This window comes from Electrophorus electricus, chromosome 4, assembly GCF_013358815.1.
Source record: "Electrophorus electricus isolate fEleEle1 chromosome 4, fEleEle1.pri, whole genome shotgun sequence".
Lineage (NCBI taxonomy): Eukaryota > Metazoa > Chordata > Actinopteri > Gymnotiformes > Gymnotidae > Electrophorus > Electrophorus electricus.
The window spans coordinates 2,289,911-2,307,700 of record NC_049538.1 but is presented as its reverse complement, the minus strand read 5'-3'; the positions used below and the strand labels follow the sequence as shown (position 1 = coordinate 2,307,700).

The 17,790-nt window shown below is 49.3% G+C and overlaps 1 protein-coding gene across 2 annotated transcripts; it reads right to left on the bottom strand.

The window, feature by feature from the left end:
• Positions 1-1,451: 1,451 nt before the first annotated feature.
• On the bottom strand, positions 1,452-17,520 carry elac2 (elaC ribonuclease Z 2). 2 transcript variants are annotated; one of them, XM_035525659.1, is made up of 24 exons: positions 17,154-17,520; positions 15,965-16,015; positions 15,815-15,885; positions 15,443-15,507; positions 15,282-15,339; positions 15,109-15,177; positions 14,857-14,982; positions 14,492-14,547; positions 14,351-14,409; positions 13,424-13,496; positions 12,883-12,995; positions 12,622-12,720; positions 12,289-12,427; positions 11,430-11,515; positions 10,460-10,581; positions 10,084-10,183; positions 9,643-9,781; positions 8,927-8,965; positions 7,744-7,853; positions 7,449-7,548; positions 7,248-7,368; positions 6,369-6,447; positions 2,461-2,605; positions 1,452-2,341 (listed from the first exon to the last, which is right to left on the bottom strand). In XM_035525659.1, the coding sequence occupies exons 1-24, from the start codon at positions 17,402-17,404 to the stop codon at positions 2,102-2,104; spliced, it is 2,511 nt and encodes an 836-aa protein (XP_035381552.1). In that variant the 5' UTR covers positions 17,405-17,520; the 3' UTR covers positions 1,452-2,101. The 2 variants fall into 2 exon arrangements, with proteins under 2 accessions (XP_035381552.1, XP_035381553.1); XM_035525660.1 differs by having other exon boundaries at positions 10,084-10,180.
• Between the last annotated feature and the right edge of the window lie 270 nt (positions 17,521-17,790).

The following is a 17,790-nucleotide window of genomic DNA, read 5'->3' as shown; positions in this document are numbered from 1 at the left end:
GTAGGTATCAAGAGAGGGGGAGGCAAGAATGGACAGGAGAGAGAGAGAGAGAGAGAGAGGGAGAGGGAGAGAGAGAGGGAGAGAGAGAGAGAGAGAGAGAGAGAGAGAGAAGGTTCAAGGGGAGGGGCTGCATGAGGACACTAAAATGCTGAAATGGAGATCAGAACTCCCATGTGGACTTTTGATACCTTGGCACTGAGACAAAACACACATTTCAGCCTTTCTGTGGTCGGCTTTAACTCTTTCTAGCACAAACAATGCTAATTCTCTCAAACATGTGCAAGGTCACACACAGACACATAGCACAGGCAGATGACAGCAGAGGACTACCTTGTGTCACAGAGACGTAAACCGAGGGCGGTGGCCAGTGTGAGGAATAACTTTCTCAACACACAGCATACTGGAAGGTCCTCACTGCATAACGCACCTCCAGGACCACAGCTGTCCCGCGTCCCGTCACTCTGCCCAGTTTGACAGGACAGTCTCTGCCTGCTATCTTACCTTCACTGCTTCTTCCTCGTCTAGAGTGCCTAACGACGGCGTCTCTGGTTGGGCGCCTCTTTTACCTGTCTGCCTCATTTCTCCTCCTTGTAAAAAAAAAACCTAGACTGACAGACAGATTTAGTTACAAAGCTCTAAAGCCTATAGTGTCCCTGTAAGGAAAGGGAGACAGAGACATGCGCATCCCATCACAACAGGATACACTCAGGGCCTCCTGTGTGTACGCACAACGCTCTGGTAGCACCAGCACTTTGGGCAAACACAGCTACTGGGGACCTCCACCACATCGCTGGGTGAGTCCTGTAGACGGCAACGCTACTGCAGTCCATCCACTGGCACACAGTGCCCCCTTGTGCTCACCATTAACACAGCTCACTTGTACACTACTGCTCAGATCATGTTCAGTCACTGTATTGATGAGCATCAACATTGAGGTGTCCTGCAAAAATCAGTTAAACCAGTTTATCTGAGCCCTGTGGACAGAAGACATCTGTGCCAGAAGTCAGATGCACTTCTGTTAAATTATAAAGATTGTTTAAGATGTTAAAAGCAGACACAACGATGAGGACACTAGTGATCTGTGTGTACAGAGGGAGGTGACACTAGTGAACCTCCCTGTGCTGTACACACACACACACACACTCACAGTTCCACAAGCCTTTTAGCATGTGGTTTATTACTTAATCTTTGAAAATAAACAAAAATGGTGTTAAAACTATTAACTTCCATTGGCTTAAGTGTTTATGTGATCCCCATGATAAGTCAAACATCGAACCCTTCTCCCACTAGCATTTGGAGGGGATGGAGTGACGAGATGGTAACGATGATGAGTTTGGATGCAAGACACACACACTCACCTGGAACACCGTCTCCCTGTGTGAATGTAACCAGAGCTCAACACACCTGCATCCTGAGCTACTGAAGTCATGTGACCCACACTGACAGTTCCATGGATTATGACTAGTCATTCATGGTTTTAATTATTCCGACTGACAATACATTCAGGAAATGCAGGAAACAGCTACATTTAGTAAATGCCCCTTAATGTTATCATTAATCATCTCTGAATACTAACTTTAATTCAGATGTATATTTTTATTTTTTTAAAACAGAAAAGAGCTTAGCTTTATGTAAATAATATTACACACAGAAAATATGCATTAGCGATCAGAAAAGGAAAACCATCCTGTTCAAACTAGAGATCAACTGATCAATAACCAATCACTCAAACAATAGTAAGAAAACACAGGGGTTACATCAGCAATAAATGTCCTAAGCCCCTCCCACTGCCCCAGAGGCTCCGGTGCATGTCCTAAGCCCCTCCCACTGCCCCTGAGAGCTCCTGTCAGTTACCGTGGCTGATGTGGGAAGCCCCAGGGTGTGGAAGGTGTCATGTGGTGGCATCTCCTCGCGTTGGGGCAGCAGTGTGCCAACCACTCTCATGCTCTCGTCACATACTCAAACTAAGGATTTCATGAAAAACTGAAAACATGCCGAGGCTCCTCATCGGTTGGGTCACAGGTCACCTGATATCTATTAGCTCAGCCAGCTACAGCTCTGTCCCAGCAGTTCTGTGACCCGCCTCTCTCTGGCTCGAAGCTCAGTTGGCCTTCAGCCTCTTTGAGGTCATTAACTGGTTAAGCTCCTCCTGATCTCTGCTGTCCCCACCTCTTTTTCCTGCACATATCTCTGCCTTCCAGTTAGACTCCACCTCCAAAGTTTTCCCTGACTTCAGTTCTCTTCTTCCTCTCTTCTCCTCCATTTCCTCGAGTTCCTCAGCAAACAAGACCCTCAGGGGCGCCAGCAGTCGTGGAAGGATCTGGAAATCTCCCAGCCGGATCTGTAATGCACATCACAAGCAGAATCCAACCTGAATTCTCAATACTTACTCTGGAGGTAGGGGAGGAACCACTAAAAGTTCAAACTAGCTTTTAGGGTTGGGGGCTGCACATGGCTCACCCTCATGTGGTCGAAGGAGATTCCTACGCGCTGGTTGAAGTTGTCGCTGAACAGGGGGATCTTGGCGTACCTCTGGCTGAAGTGGTTCAGCATGATAAACTCCGCCCCCATCTTCATCCCCACGTTGATGGCCTGCGAGGTCGTGCTGCTCGAACAGAGAGAGGAACAGCACCCACCAGTTACACCACCCGCCCCAGCGTCACACCACCCGCCCCAGCGTCACACCACCCGCCCCAGCGTCACACCACCCACCAGTCACACCACCCGCCCCAGCGTCACACCACCCGCCCCAGCGTCACACCACCCACCAGTCACACCACCCGCCCCAGCGTCACACCACCCACCAGTCACACCACCCGCCCCAGCGTCACACCACCCACCAGTCACACCACCCGCCCCAGCGTCACACCACCCACCAGTCACACCACCCGCCCCAGCGTCACACCACCCACCAGTCACACCACCCGCCCCAGCGTCACACCACCCACCAGTCACATCACTCGCCCCAGCGTCACACCACCCACCAGTCACACCACCCGCCCCAGCGTCACACCACCCACCAGTCACACCACCCGCCCCAGCGTCACACCACCCACCAGTCACACCACCCGCCCCAGCGTCACACCACCCGCCCCAGTGTCACACCACACCCCCCAACTAGGCGAGGCAGGAGGCCTGAACTGCACTGCACAAATGACCTCACTCAACACACAGGGGACTAACAAGAGCGAACCTCCACTCTCCCGGACTGCTTTGAGGACGTGGCGATCACTGGACTGGACAAAGTTACACTGCTCCTCCATGCTGGAGTGGTCAGGTTCAACAAACACATTGGAAACCAGACAGGAAAACTAGCCAATCCCTGTATGATCCCACTTCTTCCTCCAGGCTAAGATCCCACACTGTCAACTTCCGCATGGTCGACCTGCTTTCTGTCACGTGAGACTGCACAGAGCTCCAGATCCAGGGTCTGACCCATCATTGCCCATCTCTGCCTCCATCTCGCTCTCGCAGGTGCGGAGGACACGCTACACGCCTGGAACATTCCCAATCCCCTAATCTTACTGCTCAACAGAGATCTGTTGCTTTACAGACACAAAAAAACATCAGCGCAAGGGCCGATATAATCTCAGCTCCAGGAGAGGTCCTGGACACCTCCAATCGGAGTTGTAATATCCGACAGAACTTCACACTTGACGGCAGCAGGTGTGCGAGCGCTGGGGTTTACTGGAGTGCTCAGTGAAGTTCTGCTCATTTCAGAACTCCATTTTCCTGATAAGATCAGAACTCCCCCTCTCCCTTCCTCCAGTACAATACTGTACCTAAAAGAAACCCAGACAGACTCTTAAAGTGGGGGAAGGACTGCCGATGAACTGCAGGACAGAGCCGAAGGAAATCGATGCCAATCTCGGCCGAGAATCCAATACGGTGCGACGCGGCCGCGCAAGTCCGGCTGGGCGGTGAAGAGTGGCCCGTTAGCAGCAGAACTCATATATTTAGGAAAACTTTTCCATTTCAGCAGTGGCCGAGTGCACTGTAGTGCCAGAGGAAGCAGCCCTCTCTGCACTCGATCATCTGTTATCACACACCCACGAGGCCCAGCAAGGGGGAATAACGTAACTGTGCTGAGATGAGGCGAGGCAGGACAGTAACAATGTCACTGTGCTGAGGTGAGGCGAGGCAGGGGGGTTAATAATGTAACTGTGCTGAGGTGAGGCGAGGCAGGACACTAATAATGTAACTGTGCCGAGGTGAGGCAGGATAGTAACAATATAACTGTGCTGAGGTGAGGCAGGACGGTAAAAACATAACTGTGCTGAGGTGAGGTGAGGCAGGATAGTAATAATGCAAGACTCTACCTAGATGAAGGGATGAACTGGATCAGCAGTGCTGCCACTCTGGGAGGTAACAACAGACCTGCCTCAGGTGGTGGAAGGAGCCTGGTCCCCCACCTGTGGAACCTACCAGTACCTGTGTGTGTGTGTGTGTGTGTGTGTGTGTGTGGTGTGTGTGTGTGTGTGTACAGTGGTGTGAAAAAGTTTTTGCCCCCTTCCTGATATCATATTTGTTTTTGCATGTTTGTCAAAATTAAATTTTCAGACATCAGATCATCAAACAAATGTAAATATTAGACAAAGATAACATAAGTAAACACAAAATGCAGTTTTTAAATGAAGGTTTTCATCATTAAGGGAAAAAAATCTAAACCCACATGACCCTGTGTGAAAAAGTAATTCCCCCCGCCGTTAAAACATAAATGAACTGTGGAAAGTTGAGTTCAGTGTCTCTAGCCACACCCAGGCCTGATTACTGCCACACCTGTTCTCAATCAAGAAATCACTTAAATAGGACCTGCCTGACAAAGTGAAGTAGACGAAAAGATCCTCAACAGCTAGACAGCATGCTGAGATCCAAAGAAATTCAGGAACAAATGAGATGCAAAGTAATTGAGATCTATCAGTCTGGAAAAGGTTATAAAGCCATTTCTAAAGCTTTGGGACTCCAGCAAACCACAGTGAGAGCCATTATCCACAAATGGCGAAAACATGCAACAGTGGTGAACCTTCCCAGGAGTGGCTGGCCGACCAAAATTACCCCAAGAGCGCAGCGATGACTCAACCAAGAGGTCACAAAAGACCCCACAACAACGTCCAAAGAACTGCAGGCCTCACTTGCCTCAGTTAAGGTCAGTGTTCATGACTCCACCATCAGAGGCTGGGCAACAATGGCCTGCATGGCAGAGTTCCAAGATAAAAACCACTGCTGAGCAAAAAGAACATAAAGGCTCGTCTCGGTTTTGCCAGAAAACATCTTGATGATCCTCAAGACTTTTGGGAAAATACTCTGTGGACTGATGAGACAAAAGTTGAACTTTTTGGATGCTGTATGTCCCTTTACATCTGGCGTAAAAGTAACAGCATTTCAGAAAAGGAACATCATACCAACAGTAAAATATGGTGGTGGTAGTGTTGTGGTCTGGGGCTGTTTTGCTGCTTCAGGACCTGGAGGACTTGCTGTGGTAAATGTAACCATGAATTCTGCTTTCTACCAAAAAATCCTGAAGGAGAATGTCCAGCCATCTGTTTGTGACCTCAAGCTGAAGCGCACTTGGGTTCTGCAGCAGGACAATGATCCAAAACACACCAGCAAGTCCACCTCTGAATGGCTTAAGAAAAACAAAATGAAGACTTTGGAGTGGCCTGGTCAATGTCCTGACCTGAATCTGATTGAGATGCTGTGACATGGCCTTCAAAAGGCGGGTCACGCTCGAAAACCCTCCAATGTGGCTGAATTACAACAATTCTGCAAACATGAGTGGGCCAGAATTCCTCCACAGTGCTGTAAAAGACTCAATGCCAGTTATCGCAAATGCTTGATTGCAGTTATTGCTGCTAAGGGTGGCCCAACCAATTATTCGGTTTAGGGAGCAATCACTTTTTCACACAGGGCCATGTAGGTTTGGATTAATTTTTTCCTTAATAATAAAAACCTTCATTTTGTGTTTACTTGTTATCTTTTGTCTAATTTTTAAATGTGTGATGATCTGAAACATGTGTGACACCTGTGTGTGTGTGTGTGTACCTGTGTCTTTTGTCTAATTTTTAAATGTGTTTGATGATCTGAAACATGTGTGACAACTGGGTGGGTGTGTGTGTGTGTGTGTGTGGGTGCGTGTGTGTGTGTGTGCGCGCGTGTGTGTGTGCGTACGTGTGTGGGTGTGTGTGGGTGTGGGTGTGTGTGTGTGTGGGTGTGGGTGTGTGTGTGTGTGTGGGGGTGTGTGTGTGTATGTGAGTGTGTGAGTGTGTGTGTGAGTGAGCGTGTGTGTGTGTGTGCGTGCGTGTGAGCGTGCGTGCGTGTGTGTGCGTGTGCGTGTGCGTGTGTGTGTGTGTGTGTGTGTGTGAGTGTACCTGTGTCTTTTGTCTATGGCTTCCTCTTCCATTCCATCCTCCAGAGTGGCTTCATGAATCAACAGTGTTGCATTTTTTCCTGCAACACAGCGCCGCACGCAACCGTGAAGCAGGACTCTCTCTCACACACACACACAGCTGTGAAGCATGGCTCCACACGCATGTGCACACAGTTCACTGCACATGCTCACATGCCCCTCCCTATGCCCTGTTAGCTGCTAGTAATCAATTCTTGCATCGTAGCTGGACGTGGGGTCTGGGCGGTGCATTGTGGGAGACAGAGGAGCGGGTAATGTGGAGTCAGTGTGGCAATGCTGTCTGCAGGGATGATCAATAACACCACAGCGTGAGAGAGAACACTCTCTCTCTCTCTCTCTCTCACACACACACACACACACACACATTCCGCAAGGATTTCTGATTCTTTGTGTTTTATGTGCAGCATGTGTGGTGTGGGGGTGGATGTGCGTGCGTGTGTTGTGTGTGTAACTAGTGTATTTTACTGGATTCTACTATACAGTCACATAAAAAGCCTCATTCGATGTGGTAATGCCAGAACTAACGTGCGCATGTCTGTGTGAAAAACGCTGTCCAGTAGAAAATCTGACCCCAGCAGGAGGAAGTGATGCCTTGAGAAAGAGGGGCGTGGCCTTACTGAGCAGCAAACAGGAAAGGGTTTCAAGTCACTCATTTTCCTCTAGCAAATCAAACACTCAGAGCTGAGGAGAGGCAGGGTTTTCTGCCTCTACATGCACCAGAGTTTGAATTCTCTGAGCAGGTCAGCTATTCAGGAACTAGCACGCATTCACACACAGTCTGGCCTGTTCCAGTGTGAAGTGTGTGTGTGTGTGTGTGTGTGTGTGTGTGTGTTGAACTCACCCATGTCCGCCAGGGCATCACAGGGCATGGTGTCTCCGGAGAACACCAGCTGCCAGCCAGACTGATGGGTCAGACTACACGCAAATGCATTCTTACAGTGCCTGACCAGACATGTCTGAAACTGGAACACACACACACACCTGAAATCAGGCAGCTAGTGTGACGCTCTTTCAGATAGGGATGTGCTCAGACATGCACTACCTTAGTCAGGTCGGTTTTCTGCAGGATGGTCTGAATGCAGGTCTTGGTCTTAAAATGCGGCACTGCAGCTCCCGCACTCAGACTCTTCGCTGGAATGAAGCTGAAACACACCAATACAAACCGAGGACAGAGCAAGACCCGTTCAGCACCACAGAGCTGCGTGACGTGGTGTTGTGTAGTCTGGCATGTGCAATGATAAAGGTGTAGTGTAGTTTGGATGGTGTGGTGTGGAATGTGCAATGATAAAGGTGTAGTTTTGAAGGCGTACTGTAGGGCACAGAGTTCAGAACCTTACTTGATGTGACTGAGGATCTCCTGGCAGTGGTCGTGGTACTGACTGAGCCAGGTCATGATGGCAGTGGGCGCAATCAGGTAAACAGGAGTGAAGGACTTCCCCAGACTGTTCTACAGGAGAGAGAGAGAGAGGGAGGGAGGGAGGGAGGGAGAGAGGGAGAGAGGGAGGGAGGGAGAGAGAGAGGGAAAGAGAGAGAGAGGGAGAGAGAGAGGGAAAGAGAGAGAGAGGGAGGGAGGGAGAGAGAGAGAGGGAGGGAGGGAGAGAGGGAGGGAGGGAGGGAGGGAGAGAGGGAGGGAGGGAGGGAGAGAGAGAGGGAAAGGGAGGGAGAGAGAGAGAGGGAAAGGGAGGGAGAGAGAGAGAGAGGGAGGGAGGGAGAGAGAGAGGGAAAGGGAGGGAGGGAGAGAGAGAGGGAAGGAAAGAGAGAGAGAGAGAGAGAGAGAGAGAGAGGGAGGGAGGGAGAGAGAGAGGGAAAGGGAGGGAGGGAGAGAGAGAGGGAAAGAGAGAGAGAGAGAGAGAGAGAGAGAGAGAGGGAGGGTGAGAGAGAGAGAGAGGGAAAGATAGTGAGAGAGAGAGAGAGGGAGAGAGAGAGAGAGGACCATGTCAACCATTTACACACAAAAGAACACTTATTAAACTAAAAATGCATGTCAGATGAAATCTGATGATTTTCCTGGTTAGTCCTGTGCTGCAGTGCCACCTACAGGCTGTCCCCTTGTATTAAAGTAAGTTTAGTGTTAAATGTTAAATGCCTGGCGGCAAGTCGTCTCTAAACAACTGTCATGTTTCCGGTTGTTCCTTTAATCAGTGACCTTTTTTAAAAAGGGCAGGTGATGTCCGGAGATTTTTGCACATGCATTTAAAGGCCTTGGTCTATGTTGTACTCATAGGGTCACATGTGTGCAGTATTTACAGTAAGTACATTTTCCATAAAAGCATATTAAAAATGTACAGCCACCACCTGCACTTTGGACAAACCAGATCTCGCACACAAATATGTAAACCGTACGGCAGCCTGTTGGAGACATGTCAGACATCACGCCCCAGCCCTAATAAAGTGACCCCTCAGAGAGCGTTTCCTACAGCAGGGACAGAGCGGCTCACAGTCCGGAAAAGCCGACTCCAAGGACATTTGCTCTCGGACTACGACAGACAGACAGGAGTTCGGGAAAAGGAGGAAGCTTACTAGTGCTCGCTCCCTCTGCAGCAGCACGTTAATCAAGCCCTGGACAAGGAAAGACAAAGCATTCACATTAGTGTGCAATAAAAGGCACATTCCTCCAACCCCACCACGGGGCGTGTCTATTCCACGGCACTGGCCCTGAAGTGAAACAGGAACGCAGGTTAAAGGTCACACTGTCTACAAGGCCCCTGTGTATTAAAACATGCTGCACATGAGGCACTGGACTACCGAGGCAAAACAATACTGAATAATAATAATACTGAATAATAATAATAATACTGAATGAATAATAATAACAATAATATAGTAATAATGATAGTAATAATACTGAATTAATAATAATAATAATAATATAGTAATAATGATAGTAATAATAATACTGAATTAATAATAATAATAATAATAATAACAACAATAATGAGTAGTAATAATAATAATTATTATTATTATTATAATAATGAATAATAATGAATAATAATAACCAGCAATACCTCCACACCAACCTGCACTTCTGGTCTGAACCCAGCAGAAAACGTCATTTTATTTGGATGCTGACTAGAGTAAAGCTCAACTCCACACAGGTTTCTACAGTTGATCTAACCCAAGTCTTTCTGCTCTCAACTCCAACATGGCTACAGCTTCTCTACTGGTGATAGGCTCCAGTATAGGACTGGGCTTGACTGGTGTGTGTGTGTGTGTGTGTTTGGCTCTGCACTCACTGTGTGATGGTCCGCATGCATGTGAGACACAAACACCGTGGATAACTTGGACAACACCTCGTCCACATCGTTGCCATAGTGACGGCACATCTGACCGAAGGTGCCCTCTCCACAATCCAAGAGCACAGAGTGAGAAGAGCTAAACCAGGTAGAGAGGACCGCATACACACGCACGCACGCACGCACGCACGCACGCACGCACGCACGCACGCACGCACGCACGCACGCACGCACGCACGCACGCACGCACGCACGCACGCACGCACGCACGCACGCACGCACACACACACACACACACACACACACACACACACACACACACACACACACACACACACACACACACAGGACCAACACTGCTGTCTTTCTCAGGGCTGTGAAAAGTGGGTAAAGAGTGTGTTACCTCAGCAGTGTGATGTGGGTAAAGAGTGTGTTACCTACCTGATATTGACCAGAGTTCCACTGACATTTCTGATCTTCATGGGCACAGCTGATCCAGTACCCAGAAACACCACCTCAGGATACCTCTCCACCTCGCCTGCTACGCATGCACACCCACAGCATCAGTCCTGTTGTTGCCAACAGCAACCTCCAAAATGCATCTACAATCCCCCTATCCACACCAGGCTCTTCACCCAGACAGCTGGCCTTACCAGCCCAGGGAAGGCAAGGTATGCCTTCTAAGCATGTGGCGTGGGTCTCTGAAGGTGTGTGTGTTGGAGTGTGTTTGCGCTGGTGGGGCAGGGAGGGTCCCCTGGATCACTCACTCCCCTCTCACCCCACCTCACCTCCCCTCCCCTCTCTCAGGATCTCTCACCAGACTGCACGACAGAATCTGTAGCCTGGAACTGTCTGCATCTCTCCACCTCCTGCAGGAAGCCTGGAACCTCTGCAGCTTCCTGAGCAAATTCCTCCTTGTTACAGGAGACGATGGCATCTCTGTACATACCCCCCCCCCCCATACACACACACACACACACACACACACACACACACACACACACACACACACACACACACAGAAACCTTCATCTAATTTAACTTCATCTAATAAGCAAACTTCTCTGTGAAGATGACAAACGGAGAAAGTGACAATAGTGAGAGAGTAGTCACAATCGAGTTCTACTGCAAACAGTTTCTGTGTGGAGAGGAGAGCCATGGCCCTGCTGGCTGACGCAAATCTGGACCTCACACCGCCCTGTGGCTAGTTTATACTGACACACACACACACAGCTGGCACCCTAACTGTATGCTCAATGTATGCTCAAAGATCACTACAACTCCAGCAGTCATTTTGGAGCTCTTTCCCAGACACCATTTAGGCTGGTTCTCAAACTAAACGCAGAGCTACAATGGCTGTCCAATGCACATCCTTTTTAGGCTTCATCTGGGAACAAGAGGGTCTAGGTCAGGGGACTGTGAAGGGGAAGATTTGAAAACTTGCGGTGGGGATTTGAGCTGTACGCTGGCATAATGCATCAAGTGCATCTTCACCCATCAACTGGCTCAATCTGGAATGGGTTGTTGTAATTTTAGATTACTGCAACCTGAACCAGAGTGGCTGATTTGCAGTCTACATCAGAAAAATGCAAACACAGAGGAGTGAATTCTGGAGCTGTAAAAGGAAAGTCTCATCACTAGAAGATGGACTGAGTCCAGGGTCATGTTCTGTTGTGCCGTTAGATAGTTTATATAGTTTCCCATTTATTGCATTATATTGTTGTTTCACAGCACCTTTATTGTGGTAGAGATCTGAAAGGTAGGTTACTGCAATCTGTGAAACTCACCGCTGCCACTCGGCTTTGGGCTTCAACTGGTACTTCAGGAGACACTCTGCTCTCACACTGGGCACGTGCAGTGGAACCTGGGTCTCCTTCAGACAGACAGACAGACAGACAAACCTGGATGAACAGGTAAACAAGCATGTGTCCCCTTCCTCTGTATTGCACTGGATGGCTGAGGGTTCAGCGCCCCCTGTACGAGCATGCTGGACAACCCCACACTCTGGCGAGTCCCAGAGGGGTTCAGGGTGAAGGTCAGGGCTTGGTGCAGACCACTGCAGGACCTCTAGAGCTAGAGAGGGATTTTCCCCTAAACTGCTGCCACAGCGTTAGAAGCCACTAATGATCTACAGGATCTCTGGACATCACCCTTTGCTAAAGCTCTTAGCCCAAACCCTGGAACATACGCCTGTACTATACCTAGCCCTCCACCACAAACACTACCCCCTGGCACCGCCCTGTGAGCTCACGTGGTCTACCGCTCTGTGGCTGAGTTGGCGTCGCTCCTAGACGCTTCTGTTTCACAAGAACAGCGCGCAGGTCCGGCAGGGCCGACATCTCACAAACTAACATCTCGCAAACTGTGGTGTTCCGTTTAACATCGGTGAGCTGCCAATGTTGATCTATGGAGATTGTATGACTGAGTGATTTTATACATCTGTTAGCCATACCCAAGGCTGAAACCCCTGAACACAATTATTAGGAGGGTATCCACGTACTATTGCACTATATGGTCAAAAGTAAGGTTACAAAAGAATTTTGTGCGTTTTTGAATACTTTGCCATGATGATAGATTATGAGAAGGCCTGCTATCAGGCAGACAGATGGCGGTCCATGCTGGGCTGTCGCCGTGAGCAACCATTACCGTGGTTCTATAGTGCTGGAGCTCAGGGAAGATGTCAGCGTGGATCATGTGCAGCTGCGTCTGGATCTTGTAGCTTCTGATGTTGTGAATGGTACACACCTGCTCGTTCATGACCAGGTGCTCTGTACCGGAAGAGAACCTGGACGACAGACACACACACACACACACACACACACACACACACACACCTTAGACCCAGCGGAGCCGCACTAGACAGCTGTCCTCAGACACACGTTACTGCACTGCTGAAGAACACGCAGACTGGAAACACAGCGCGAGACGCTCACTGTCCTGCCATCCCAGAGCTATGCGGGACAGGCCAGCACCACCTACCTCTCCATCCAGTGCTGGTACTCCTCTGTCCTCAACACTGCCTCCGGCGTCATGTGCACCACCAGGGTGGCGCTGTCCTCCGTACCCCCAACCTGATATCTGAGGACCGGGGGGGGGTGGGGGTGTGAGATCAATATAACAATGTACAATATAGCTATGATATAAATAAGTCACGTTTAGTGATCAGTTTAGTGATCGACGCAGACAGAAGAACCACATGAGGTGAAAAACCCTCCCTGAAGCGGGAGAGGGTGAGCTCACCTTCCGAGGACAGGATTGGTGCAGAGGGGCTGTAGGAACTCCTCAGAGGGGCAGTCGATGACCAGGAACACGGGGCCCGGGTCTGAAGGCGTGCACACTTCCGCCGGGTGGATCTGGAACACACGGCAGAGTTCTGCGGCTTTATCCCAAATCTCCTACCTCGCTACGGGTCCTGCAAGCCCATTCCCTCCAGAAATATGCAAAGAAGCCATAATCTGACAGCTGAAAACCCGGGAAGGTTTAAAGGATTACGAATATTCCACAGACTCACTCAGATCAAACAATTTTCTCTGGAGTTCCATTTCAGGACAGAATTAACGTAAAACTTAACTTCTGATTTCAGAGTTTGTATGATGTCTAGCAGAATATTTTAATGGTTTAAATACCACAGTACTGCACAATGCCTGTAAAATCTATGGGTGTCTAATTGGTGGATCCAGAAGAGTTAAAGTGAAGCCTTGCTAACAGCATTAACTGTGTGTGTGTGTGTGTGTGTGTGTGTGTGTGTGTGTGTGTGTGCGCATGTGTGTGTGTTGGTTACCTCCTTCCCTTCGTAGGTTACACTTTTGCCATCTTTTAAGGCAGATATGAATGGTCCAATGGCAGCAGTTCCCCTAAAGAGTAAAACAGGACAGTGAGAGCATCGTCGACCTGTGTGTAATCAGACCCTCACTGACACGGGTAGGGCCATCGTCGACCTGTGTGTAATCAGACCCTCACTGGCACGGGTAGGGCCATCGTCGACCTGTGTGTAATCAGACCCTCACTGGCACGGGTAGGGCCATCGTCGACCTGTGTGTAATCAGACCCTCACTGGCACGGGTAGGGCCATCGACGACCTGTGTGTAATCAGACCCTCACTGGCACGGGTAGGGCCATCGTCGACCTGTGTGTAATCAGACCCTCACTGGCACGGGTAGGCCCATCGTCGACCTGTGTGTAATCAGACCCTCACTGACACGGGTAGGCCCATCGTCGACCTGTGTGTAATCAGACCCTCACTGACACGGGTAGGCCCATCGTCGACCTGTGTGTAATCAGACCCTCACTGACACGGGTAGGCCCATCGTCGACCTGTGTAATCAGACCCTCACTGACACGGGTAGGCCCATCGTCGACCTGTGTAATCAGACCCTCACTGACACGGGTAGGCCCATCGTCGACCTGTGTAATCAGACCCTCACTGACACGGGTAGGCCCATCGTCGACCTGTGTAATCAGACCCTCACTGACACGGGTAGGCCCATCGTCGACCTGTGTGTAATCAGACCCTCACTGACACGGGTAGGCCCATCGTCGACCTGTGTGTAATCAGACCCTCACTGACACGGGTAGGGCCATCGTCGACCTGTGTGTAATCAGACCCTCACTGACACGGGTAGGGCCATCGTCAACCTTTGTGTAATCAGACCCTCACTTACATGGGTAGGCCCATCGTCAACCTCTGTGTAATCAGACCCTCACTTACACAGGTAGGCCCAGCTCCTTGGCCTTCTGCACCAGGAAGTTCCCCTTTTTTGGATGCAGCTGGAAAACGAGAAGAGGACTCTGCTGAAATGAAGGTTTGGCGGAGCCATGACGGCGCTGCACTGTGAGCCGAGATTATTACCTTACAGACGTAAGCCACCACCAGAGAGGAGGCCCTCGCTGATCTGCCTCTGCCTTCTGGAACAACACGAACCAACAACACACAGTACAGCCAAAACCAGCCCACTTCCAGCCAGACAGACTTAATAGGAGGATTACGGTCATTAATGTTGTCAAAGCCTGGAGTTCTCATGTCTGGGAGGTCCTTTCATAGCACACATGCTGGAAAGGTCTTTATTATGAGATCATATGGCTCTCAAGAGACCAGGCAGTCCACAATCCTGCTGTGATCAGTGTGATGGATAAAGTACTATAGTTATACACTACTACACACTAGCACCACACACCACCACACACAGTTTTCCCGTGAGCTATGAGGGACCACACCTGAGCTTCCTGGCTGTGTCGCTCTGCTGTCAGTACAATTCTCAGGTTGCCAGAGCTCCCTCCACTGGCTGGAGCTGGAACTGCTCGGACTGCTGCTATGCCTCACTGTCTGCCCTAAATGCTGAGCTATACACATGTACACACACACAGACACACCTCAGTTCAGGTATCTCAGTCTGAGGCAGCGGTCTAACAACACATCTACTATAGTACACCTGTATAGGCACCCACAGGTGCGGGCTTAGCTCTCACCATAGATGGGCACTTGACTGACAGTCATGGTGTCATCTTTAAAGTCCGGCTCATTGCAGGCTCTCATGGCTTTGGTCAGGACGAGACAATTAGAGACACCAAGAAACAAAAGCATGTTAGGAATGTGACATGCCACAGTCCAGATCAGCCCCATAAAACTACGTTAAACTTACACAGGTTGATATCATCTAGCGGCCCTGAGAACACTTGAATTGCATTCAGATATTTCTCCTGTAAAACAAACAAAACAAGGTAGTACAATATTAGACCACCCAGCACTTTATAGGAGTGAGAGAGCGGCAGAGACAAAGGGGAAGAGAAAAACCATACGCACCAGCTGTGGTGGTCCGAACAAGACACACTCAGGGACCCCGATGTCCTTAAGAGTGAGGATCATTCCTGGAAGGAGACGTCAGCATCAGACACACTTTTTCCGTATGCGTATTTGTGTTGGGAACATCCCAAACGTTCTCCGCCACACACACACACACACACAGGTTCCTTTAGCCTGCCTGTTCTTTTTCTGAACACTATGGTAATGACCAAACGTTCAAATGTATGTGTTTCGGCGGCGTTTTTATAACTAATATTTAAGGAGGTAACATTACTATGACGATTTGGCAATGTTGCAGACCACGTAAAGCTACGCATGGCAGCTGGCGGGAGCATGTTCTAACCCAGTGAGTGCGCGTGATGCTCCACATACCTGACAGACCTCCCACAGTAGCCCAGCTCATCCTGGTCAGAAAGATTTTGTCCAAGCGAGCTGCCTTCAGTCTAAACGAAAACAAAACATTGCCACGTGAGCTCGTTTTAGGGTGCTTTTATTGAAGGGACGGCTGCAAGCAAACCTTACTTGTATTCTTGCATCACTCTCTGGGTCCCTTCCCCACAGTTAAACAGGTATCTAAAGGAAAAGCAATAGAATTGAGTTATTTGATCTGTTTCTCAGTGCTGAGAAGTACTGCCAATATATGAATGATGCAGACAACTTCCCTTAAAGTGTAGTGCAGAGAAACACAGGCAGCAGGTTATACGGTGAAGTCTCCCGAGTGTCCAGGCTCTGTTTAGGGGTCTGTAACGTCCTTACCAGTTGTACTCTGAGAAGACGTACAGCGATACTTGGTTCTCTCGTTTAAGGGTCTGTGATGTCTCGTTTAGGGGGCTGTAATGTCCATACCGGTTGTACTCTGAGAAGACGTACAACGAGGCTCCGTTATCCTGTTTAGGGGTCTGTAATGTCTCGTTTAGCGATCTGTAACATCCTTACTGCTTGTACTAGGAGAAGATGTACAGTGAGGCGCCATTATCCCGTTCAGGGGTCTGTAATGTCTTGTTTAGGGGTCGTTTATGGGTCTGTAACGTCCTTACCAGTTGTACTCGGAAAAGACGTACAGCAATGCTTTGTTATCCCGTTTAGGGGTTTGTAATGTCTTGTTTAGGGGTCTGCAACGTCCTTACCAGTTGTACTCTGAGAAGACATACAGCGATGCTCTGTTATCTCGTTTAGGGGTCATTTATGGGTCTCTAACGTCCTTACCGGTTGTACTCAGAGAAGACATACAGCGATGCTCTGTTATCTCGTTTAGGGGTCTGTGATATCTCGTTTAGGGGTCATTTATGGGTCTCTAACGTCCTTACCGGTTGTACTCAGAGAAGACGTACAGTAATGCTTCGTTATCCCATTTAGGGGTCTGTAACGTCCTTACCGGTTGTATTAGGAGAAGACGTACAGCGATGCTTCCTTATCCCGTTTAGGGATCTGTAATGTCTCGTTTAAGGGTCTGTAATGTCTTGTTTAGGGGGCTGTAATGTCCTTACCGGTTGTACTCAGAGAAGACGTACAACGAGGCTCCGTTATCTCATTTAGGGGTCTGTGATATCTCGTTTAGGGGTCATTTAGGGGTCTGTAATGTTTCGTTTAGGGGTCATTTATGGGTTTGTAACGTCGTTACCGGTTGTAATCGGAGAAGACGTACAGTAATGCTTCGTTATCCCGTTTAGGGGTCTGCAATATCTCGTTTAGGGGTCTGTAACGTCCTTACCGGTTGTACTCGGAGAAGACGTACAGCGATGCTCCGTTATCCCGGCTCCCAGCACCCACAACCTGGACGTAGGCCGTGGACGGGCCACGCTGCTCCCCGGGTCTCCGGTGCTCCCTCATCCTCACATGCCGTAACGTGTCCTTCGGCGGCTTGGTCTTCCTCACGTTCGTAGCCATGGTCCTAAAAAGCTCCACGCCGCGTTGACCGAAGCGCCAGGTGAAGGCTCTACAGCCCAGCCTAGCTGCGCTCATAATAAACCTCACAGATGACTCAGCGACGCACGGCACCGCTGAACACACATACACGCATCTACCATGTTGACCCTCTCCTACCGCTGCATGTCACTGCAAACGCGTTAGCTTAGGGTTTTTTCCGGCGCTGATTGATGACGTCACATGAAAGCGTTCGGTAGTGTCGGGACTTTTATCTAAAGTGTGCGTTTGAATAATAAAAAATTAATTAGATACTAACGGCACTGTCCCTTAGCAAACTAAGCCCACATAGTATACTGAGTTTACTCAGTTAAACAATTTAAGAAATCCTTAGCAGAAATAATTAAGTAAAGATCACACACATGCAGAGAGAGCGAGAGAGAGAGAGAGAAAACATTAACACACTGTCATTTTCCTGACTTTAT

Excerpts from the sequence above, each read along its gene's own strand:
- elac2 (XM_035525659.1), bottom strand. The coding sequence starts at position 17,404 with ATGAGCGCAGCTAGGCTGGGCTGTAGAGCCTTCACCTGGCGCTTCGGT. Across the intron at positions 15,886-15,964 it reads AGAGTGATGCAAGAATACAA|ACTGAAGGCAGCTCGCTTGG; the intron begins GTAAGGTTTGCT and ends GTTTTCGTTTAG. Across the intron at positions 14,983-15,108 it reads CAGTCAAGTGCCCATCTATG|CTCAGCATTTAGGGCAGACA; the intron begins GTGAGAGCTAAG and ends ACATGTGTATAG.